Here is a 10560-nt window from a genome sequence, read left to right on the forward strand (position 1 = left end):
CTTACAGATTGCATTTCTGGTGTATTTTCACTGATGTATTTTCTGGTGTATTTTCACTGAACAAACCAAGTTGCGTTTCGATGGTTTTTGAAAGTCACTATAAATCAGTAATTTTCCAATAATATGGCGGCTGGTGACAACAACCAAGAACTTACATGTTGCACTTGGAAGGTCAGGGTTATTATCATATTCTACATTTTTAGTTGTTCAGTGTATGGTGAAAAATTATTTTAGATTATCATGTCCACACTCCAAAACTATTATCAACTATTTAATTTGACATGATGCTGATGGTCAGCTGCACCATATTCAGTTACAATACATGTACATACATGAATATTGACCTTCAATTTTAGTTTATCAACTGGCCTGTTTCTAATTCTGTACTATATACATAGTGGAACAGAATTTCAAATACATGTACTGTTTAACCTGGTTATTAACATATTAAATTCTAGAAAATTATTTTTTCTTATACATGACATTAAAAATGTTTTTGTCTTATTTCAGATTACTAGGCAAGAGAACTTAAGGACAGATCTGTTTGGTTCAGGTCTTGTTTTGGTTGTGTCGGAGTTGGTTATTTCTTTGTCTAGTTTGTTCGGTTCTCTTTGTTTTGATCATCACTAAATAAATATCTGTTTCTGTTTATATCTGGTATTCATGATGTTCATCAAGGGTTCTTTGTCTTTGTTGTCAAATAGCAGACATTGTCTGTCAGTAATAGACAAACTTTACAAGTCTGCAGAAAAAAAAGGTTCTGATGTTTGTAGGGAATTAATGGTTATCAAGAATGTTGTAGAAAAAAAGAGTTGTTTGTCTGCAGAATGTTTTCAAGAAAATTATACCTGGTAGCCAGACTCGAAGACAGGTAATTGAAGCACATCAATGCTTTTAAAATGTATGGTTAAAAAAGACATGTCTCTTTTGTATTAATACAATAGTCAAAAGCTATTAGACAGTCCAGAAAATATTTGTCAGCCAATGCTATAAACATTCTCATTTGTCTTTGTGGAAAAAATTTACATCTATTCACAATTATCTGAGGATAGAGGGCAAATATGTAAAGATTGATTGTACAAGATCCATACAGCAAAAAATTATGACCAGGAAATGTTGGTATCAGTATTTCCAGTCAAAGTCTGGAAGTGTTAAACAAGCCATTCTTGTTAATATAAACAAAATTATCTATATTGAGTGACCGAATGAGAAGAAAATTGAAAAGAAAAATCAATGTAACTATGTTTTGATGGTAACATTCAACTATCCTAACTTGTCTTACTGAAATTCACTTGAAGAATAGTGTAGCCAAGCAATTTAAATTACAGACTGATTTCAATGGAAAACCAGTTTACCAAAAAAGACCTTACCCTATTCATGGTGGAATAAAACCACTTATTTCCAGAATTGTCCATCCTGATAAAAATACATGCAGGTCCATACATTAAAGCGAGAGGATCGTCACCTGTGCACGCACAGGAATTGAGTCCCGAGCGACGATAACAACACACGCTAAAAACACAACGACACCTCCGCTTTAAGTGTAGTGTAGCATCAACAAGTAAATAGTATCATAACATAAGTGCTAACTTTAAAACATGGATGGTATCTGCTCTTAGGGACTAGTCATTTTCGTTGGCCCGGGAGTGCCAGGGAATCTTATTTCGCAAAGTATAAAAAGACTTTGCCACCCACCTCAAACAAAAAAACAAAACAGGATGTACCCCTTCACATTATCTGAAAATAAGGTGACACCCCCCCCCCCAAAGAACTTTTGATTTACATTTATTTTACATGTAGCTTGAGTGAGTAGTGAGTAGTTTTCATAGTGAGTAAGGCTTTGTCACAGTAACTGGTCCTTTCATCAGAGTTGAGAAATAACAACTAGTGTTAATCTGAAAATACCATCCTTAGAACCTGTTAATTTGTCCTTATGTTTTGTGCAGTTGCTCTGACAGGAGTTCCTAAATAAAACTGACCCAAGCTCTGATATTATCACCTAGTTTCTTACTTCGACCAAGGAACATTTAAAATTTTATGGAATGGGCTTTGCATCATGCATCCTTGATATACTGTTCCAATGACTGTAAGTGTTGATGTTCCAGAAAGATATTTGAATATTGTTTATGGAAATTAATAACCCACATAATTTTTTTAATATAGATATGAAATTATAGTACAAAACAAATATATGACTCATTCTCAGTAATAAAATAATAAAAAGAATGTACATGTAATATATATTAATTATTACTATACTAATGTATTGTAATACCAGAGAATAAATTGAAATATATTGCAATATATTCTCAATGGGCGTATTTTGCTGTCAGTTTTATTCACTCTTGTGTTGAAAATAGCAAGGATAATTAAAAATGATGACAAAGGTGATAAACATTTTTTTGCTAATCAATTTTACCACAAGCGACTAAATTTATATTGGTAAGATTCCATGGACGGCAGTGATGAACCACACAATGCTATTTAAGGCAAATGAACATGTGAAGCACACGAAACTGTTTCAAATCATAGTAATCATTAAAAAAACACTTCTGATATTGACATTTAAGGTAGCGAGACTATTATTTGTGTTGAAAATTACGATTTTCACATTTATTTATTAATTAATTGATGAAATGCACCACAAACTTTCATAGGATAAAGTCAATATAACATAGAATGTCATGTAAGTTGATATTGACATTTAACAGTTACAAATAGTTCATATATTCATATCATTTTATTAATGATAAATTGATAAATATATTCAAATATATCATACTAATTTTTTTCTTTGGTATTCTGATGAGTCATTCAAATAAGAAAACTATTTGAGTGCATGCATTGGTTGTTTATTAACAATTAAAAAATACATTAAACTTTATATTACAAACATAAAAGTTTGAATTTGGAAAGTGTTAAAAGAAAGTTCATGAAATTGAATATTTTTGTGCAATAAAAAATTTCCAAAAATCATTAATGTAAATGTTGTGTCTGTTTAAACTATGTATTTTCTTTCTGCACATAATAAAATTGATACCCCCCCCAGGCAATGCGGTGAAGGCATACCCCCCCCCCCCATCCATTTTTTTAAATAGCTTGGTCTCCCTGTTTTTCCCTGGCATCCTCCCTGCCGGAGAAAAATGGCCAGTCCCTTAATATCTCTGATTGTGCCTGTATTTGTTCCACATGCCTGAAGCAAATAGAAAACAATTGTGAATGCTTTGTTTGTAAAAAAAAAAAAAAAACAGAAAATACTAAAGAGTCAAATATTAAAAACAAAACTGTATTCTTGTCTGTATTCAGTTTATTATCTAAACTTGCTGTCACAGACATCCCTGATCGAGTAAACCTGTGTGAGGAACATTATGCATACATGTATTACAAAAAATATAACAGTGAATTTGTCTCAGATTTCTACAGCCTAGATGCTTTTTATAAATCCATAAAATCAGATTTTCAAATACATCATATGTGGCTCAAACAAATCAGAAAGACCATTATGGTAAGAACACGTGGGGAGGATGACTCTATTCTGAACCACAGTGCTCTTCAGTCACACTGGCTACGTACATGCTTCATTTAATAAAGTTCTTGTTGATCTTGTATATGATGGAATATCATTAGACCAGTAATTTCCCATGCAAAATAAATCCCCAAAATTTATTTATCAACATCTACCACTTGGTGGCGCCCTATACCTAGACAATTAGTTGTAGAAATTGGCAACATACACACTCAGCATAACACTAAATTAGATGGTAGGCAATGAATATATGAAATGAAAAACAATTCCACGGTATCTGCATTTAGGCTGGAGACCTGTGACGGGCAACCTTGGATATACCAAAACACAACAGTGGTTTGATTTACCATGGCCACACATAGAATTTGCTCTACATAAAAAGCTTAGTCAAATCTTATGTGAAAAAAAGTAGTTGAAGGAAACAATTTTATGATTTAAAAATAAATATAAAAATATACAAACCAGAAAAGGGTCTAGATATAAAATACTCATATTACACATCCCTGATCAAATTAAATTCAAATCAACAGCATTTCTGATTAATTGGGGGGGGGCTACAAGCACTGTACAATAATAAACTCAAGATGGGATTAATTAGCAAACTATTAACACAAATTCTGAGAAAAGAACAATAATTGTGAAATTGAAAGAGTTGTAATACTTGGCTAATATACTGACAGTATGCAAATAACTTGTCAGTGACAAGATACACAACACAATTTTGAGAATTTATTTGAATATTTGGGAGTTTTACCTCATTAAATTTTGAATAGGGTACATTAGTAATGACTGCACTACAAATTGTTAAGATTGTCTGCCATAATGTGAAAATAACACAAAAAACCCATAAAATGGGGGTTACGCATTTTTCTCAGAATTTCTAAGGCCACTGAATTTAGTAGTGACATGAATAATTCATTGATGAATGAATACAATTTTTAGACCAGTTTAATAAAAACATTTATATTTACAGACCACAGCCCAGCCTAAATCAAATTAATAAGATTAGGGCAAAAAATATACCGAATTACAAATTTTCAAAATCTTCAACCAAGATATAAGAGATTGACAGAAATGGGTGAAACGCATAGCAAAATATAACATTTCTGGATAAAAAATTACTCCATTGTGTCTAAATAGTTGAATACAAAGCAAGAAAAGTGGTAAAATAAAAATAAAAAAGATTTCCAATTACTTTGCACTACACCTGCCAAATGGAGCTGATCTCATGAAATGTATGCTTAAACACACAACCTCATAATTATCACATCTATGCAAGGTCAAAAGAGGTCAAAACTTATAATAATTAGGTCAAAGTAAACTTTGGTTATGTAAGATGAGATCTGCCAAAAATGTATAAATTCCAGTGAATAGAGCCATAATTATGGTCAAAACAACAATCTCATATGACGAGATTGCTATATGAAAATAATGAACAAAGTTGAAAACATGGCTCAAAAATGGGAAATCAACATGACAGTAATCAACCACATGAAACAACTAACATGTTGGCCATCTCAAACTCTTACGAATCTCAGGTAAACAAGACACACCTACTGTATTTGGATTGCACCTAGAAAAATCACTGGAAAAACACCAAGATTAGAAAATCCAATTACACACAGAATAAACCCATCAGGTACACAGCTGCTAAGTAGTAAACAAAAGACGACATGTTGGTCTCACATTTGACCCAGGTAATCACGCCCTCAAACAGGGAGCACCTAAGGAAAAAAATATTTAAAAAATGTCATTGGTTCTTGCAAGGCATTTAAATGGCTACGAGCAGCCATTGGTTGATTAGTGGCATGAGACCTTTCAAAGATTTACAACCAATCCCACAATGCAAACATTCACATTCCCCCATATGAAACGCATGTATGTAAATGTTGGGTACGCGGGCTGGAAAAAAAATAGTTGAAAATTAAGGTGAAAATTGTATGTAAGTTCTGTAGGGTGGCTGGGAAATTTGACAACAAAAATTAAGTTGAAGGTTGAGGGTGAAAATACATGTAGGGTATGCTTAGAAAATTTGACAAAAAATTTACTACTGTGTGTACGCTGGGGGGGGGGTCATCTTCAACACTGCCCCATTACCTTGTGCAGGGTCCCACAGTTATCAAACTTGCTATAGCTATAGTGCACAAATCAGACTTACTGAATACCCTTCTCTCACCTCTGCTCAAGGTCCAATAGGGAAATAGCAAATCTTCAAACATAGTTTATCAGTATGTTAACATTAGCGAGGCACTAAAGGCTAAACACACCATCACTTTTTCTTACCATACACTTTATTCCAGGTACTAGTAAAATAAGTAAAGTACACAGTGGTAGCCTTACTATTATATTCCTTAATAAAACTATGGTCATCAAAATAATAAAAAGTATATGCCTTTTTAAACCCCACTATTAATGACTGGATCTACATTTTGCTTTGCCATTAGTGTGTTCATGTTGCTCCCTGGGGGTGCGCCAAGCGATGTGGCATTAGTGACCTGTGGCAACGAAAGTGTTCTCAGAGGAAGTAGATGTATCGGTCCATATGTGAGCAATCTCGTTTAAAATGTATGAAATTTATTTTTAAATCACGCCCAGTTGCATTTTATGTTTGCGAAAATTACCTAAACACCTTTTGATCTTTTGATTTTGTCGTTCGCTATCTTTTTTCCAAACATCCCTGGCTCTGCAAGCATGGGTGGTAAAAACTTCCCTGAGTCACTTAATTGTGACGTCACATAGCAGTCAACTAAAAACTTGGCTGGGGCGATGCGTCCACATCACCCCAAGGCAACAATACAAACGCACTTCATATTAAATAAACAATTCACATCTACTTTTTCATTATTTTAACATTTTAAGGTTTTAGCGCTGAATGTAAAAATATTTGATATATTTATTTTAAATATCACATTTTTTTCAACAGAAGCTTGGGATATAAGAAATAAATAAATTTAAAAAAACGCGAAATACCAACAATTTTGGTGTAAAATGTCACCTGTGGCAGAGTCTAGTTGCGTCTCTCTGTAGCTCCCTAGGTCAGGTCAGACACTGCAAGGGGAAGTGTGTGTGTGTCTGTTCCACTGATATCTACAGAATAGATTATCAAATTTAATGAAATAGATGCTTTGGAATATTCAGACTTGATTATTTTTTTATTGAAATTATTGCATATCAATTACCTAATTTGCATATTAATTAGCCAATTTTAAGAAGAAGTACCAACATATTACAATGAAATTTGGTACATATATGTTTTTGGATAAACCTGATGTTTTTGATTAAAATACATGCATATTAATGACCTAATTAGCCAATTTTTAGCTTTTCCACAAATATATCATCCACTCATATGCCTTATACATGTTCAGGGTTAGATTATGTGCTTAACAATTATCTTATCTGCATAAATTAACCAATTCATAGGTGTTCCACAGATATAGTACTATTTATCAAATTTCAATGAAACTTGGTACAGACAAAGGCAAGTCTGTTGTCAAAATAAAATATACTTTAATGATTTCCAAGCTTTCTTTGATTACACGCTTAGTTTAATGTCAATCAGTTCTTCAATTGCTTTATGCAAATATATCCTATGTCAACCTATTCCCATGGCACAATGAGTGAAATCATCCAAAGTCACATATCTGTTTATATTTTAGTTACTGGTGTGTGTAAATTTCATACAAGTACTAGATTTTATGCCAGTCATACAAGTTAACTGGAGCATCTATTATTTCATTTACAAACATACCCTTAGAATGTTAATTATAAATACTACTCAGTATTTATAAAAAGCACTTATAAAATGTGTTATCTATAACATATTGCATAATTGCTAGTGAAAATATGCTAAAGTTAAACTCAGTAGGGGATGGTATATGTATCTGTGCACCATATAAACGATTCTGGATTTAGGAACTCAGTTTTACTATTTTGGTCAAATTCTCAACTTGCTTCCAAGTATTCCCCCCACAAGCTGATCAACCCCATTACCCCAGGTGTAACACTAAATGATATACAAAATATTATTTTATTTATTTTATCCATTCCAGCATAATTTAAGGCTTGATCGTTAAATGCCCATGGATCTAATCTATATAGACCATTATATAATTCCAGAAAAAACATTTTTCATCATTTTATGATTTCCAAACTTTATGAAAATGGAATGTGTGCATTTAAAATTCATTGATCAATGAACACAAATACAAGACTAGTGTATAATCTGCAAGACTAGTATATAACCTGCTTTCACCAGAGACATACAAACTAAAAGTGAGTTAATATATGGGATATATGATTTCACTTCAGATTTTATAATATTAGACTTGTGTTATTTTAACATTATATATTACAGACTATTGTCTAACCATGGCTGCAGCTGCCTCGGATGTAGTAGATGCTGGTGCTGTCTTGGCGGAGATTAATGAAGACTTCCTGTGTTGTGCTATATGTCTAGAGTGGTATTCAGACCCAAAGATACTACCATGTCAACATACATTTTGTAAGAAGTGTCTAGTACAACTAGCTGAGAAAGGAGTAGCTGATACACTGATGTGTCCAACTTGTAACAGGTCAGTAAAGGTACCTATCAATGATCTGCAGTCTAATTTCTTCATGAGCTCACTTCTAGACAAGATACCCGAGAAACTGGTAGCTGGTACCCCTAAAGTGTGTGAATTTTGTGAAGAAAATGAAGTCACCTCTATCTGTGTTGAATGCCAACAGTATTCCTGTACACATTGTACTAGAGTACATAAAAAAAACAAGGCAACCAAATCTCATCAGCTTCTATCGCTTGACGAATATCAAGAGACAAAGAACAAGAAGCCATTTGCTGTACAGCGGATACAATACTGCGAAGTTCACACAGATAACCAGTTGAAGTACTACTGTGATACCTGTCAGACACCTATATGTATGGAGTGTACAATCATAGATCATAAAGTACATCAACACAGATATATTAAACAGGTGGCGGATGAGTATTCTGACGAATTAAAGGGGAAGGTCAGGAAGTTAAAAGTGAAAGCAGATGAAGCTGAGACAAGTAAAATGTCAGCCAAGGCAGCCTGTGATAAACTAAAAACCTGCTGTAAAGAAGAAGAAGCAAAGATAAACAAGAAAACAGATGAAATCTTGGAAGATCTGAGAAGACAAATAGAGGTAGTTAAGCAGAAGAAGGAAAGATTGGTGGATGAGTTGAAGACAGAATATACAGCTAGAGTAAAGAATATGGAAATCAAAGTTGATGAACTGGAGATGAAACATGGAAACATAGTCAGTACTTGCAGCTACCTAGAGACACTGGTGCAACATGGGAATCCTGGACAGATATTGAGTGCCAAACAAGTTTACCAACAACAAATTGATGGGTTGATTGCCATGGAAACTAAGCTACAACTTATTCCTGATGTAATAGAGTTCAAACCTCATCCAGGGAGAGATGATGTAGGAATGCTGGCAACAAACGCATGTCAACAAAACTGTAGTCTTGATAATGTCCCAAAACAACTGATCAAAGGTGACACTGCAACTTTAATGGTAACAACCAGAGATAAACAAGGAAAACAAGTCATTCCACGCCAGGTGGTTAAGGCTAGAGTAACAAAACCTGATGGATCAAGTGACGATATCAAAGTACAGGATAACAATGATGGAACACACACAGTGATGGTACATGGAGAAATAGATGGGAAATATAAAGTGTCATTGACAATAGACAATCAGCCAATACCAGGAACACCTGCACAGTTCAATGTCATTAAAGGATTGGTGAAGACCATTGGTAAAAATGGCAGTGGAAAAGGGGAATATAATCTGCCAATTGGTGTTACAGTGGATAAGAATGGTGACATAGTTACAGCTGAGTGGGGTAATAAAAGACTACAAATTACAGACAAGGATGGAAATTATAAAAATATTATAAAATTTGAAAAATGCTTTCCACATGATGTGTGCATATTTAATGACAAGTACTACATGACAGATTTTACTAATAAACAAGTTGTTATCAGTGATATGAATGGTCATGTGATCAAACAATTCAGTGAAAACATGAAGCATCCTCTACGTATTGCTGTTAGACCTGCTGATGGTATGGTGTATGTATCTGACTGGGATGCGTTAGTTATTGAAAAAACAAATAAAGATGGCCACTGGATAAGAAAATACACAGCAGATGGGGGTTACATCAAAACATTTGGAGGTTTTGGAAGTAATCCAGGACAATTTAAAGGGCCATATTACATGGCTTTTGACAATCAAGGGTTGCTATTTGTAGGTGATGTTAACAATCACCGCATACAAGTCTTCAATACAGATGATGAGTACATGTATTCATTCAAGTGTTCAGGTCAAGATGATGGTCAGATATACAGGCCGAGTGGTATAGCTATTGATAATGAGGGATATGTATATGTGGCTAATTATAATAATAAGGTACAAAAGTTTGATAGAAGTGGTCGTTTCATCTGTCGTATTGATAAGGACACTGATAAACTTAATTTACCAGGAGGTGTAGCAATAACTGATGATGTACCATGTAGAGTGGTTGTAGTCGACTGTGGGAACCATTGTGTTAAAATATTTGCACAGTAATTACAGTATTAGATTTTGATCACTACAGAGTGATAAAAGTTGCAATTGATACTTTGCTAAATTGGTTGAAGTGTGTTAAATGGACAGCATTGAAAGTGAAGGACATTATATTATACAGATCTTTTCAATTGTTCTCGAGCATTTGAACAGATGTATTACATGTAATTACAAATCAGTGTAATGTAAATAGTTTTTATTTAGTGAAATTCACACTGGAAATTATATGAAATGTTATATTATATAAAATGTACCAACTTCACAGCAAATTAGAGCATTTTGTTTTTAGGTTATTATTTAGAATGAGTTTGAATGATATTATTCTGAGATCTGAGAAATGGAAAATATGCTCATTTATTATACAAAATATCTGTCATCAAGTTTTAAGAGAAGGGCACTATATAGAAATTACCAATTGGGGGTAAATGGGTCTTATT

The 10560-nt window shown here is 33.5% G+C and overlaps 1 protein-coding gene across 1 annotated transcript; it reads left to right on the forward strand.

Moving 5' to 3' along the window:
- Nucleotides 1-8143: 8143 nt before the first annotated feature.
- On the forward strand, nucleotides 8144-10126 carry LOC146737872 (E3 ubiquitin-protein ligase TRIM71-like). The gene has a single exon (XM_085504848.1). The coding sequence runs from the start codon at nucleotides 8144-8146 to the stop codon at nucleotides 10124-10126; it is 1983 nt and encodes a 660-aa protein (XP_085360974.1).
- Nucleotides 10127-10560: the final 434 nt, after the last annotated feature.

The sequence above is a fragment of the Saccoglossus kowalevskii genome, chromosome 10 (assembly GCF_978046115.1).
Source record: "Saccoglossus kowalevskii chromosome 10, keSacKowa6.1, whole genome shotgun sequence".
In the NCBI taxonomy this organism is placed as follows: Eukaryota; Metazoa; Hemichordata; class Enteropneusta; family Harrimaniidae; genus Saccoglossus; species Saccoglossus kowalevskii.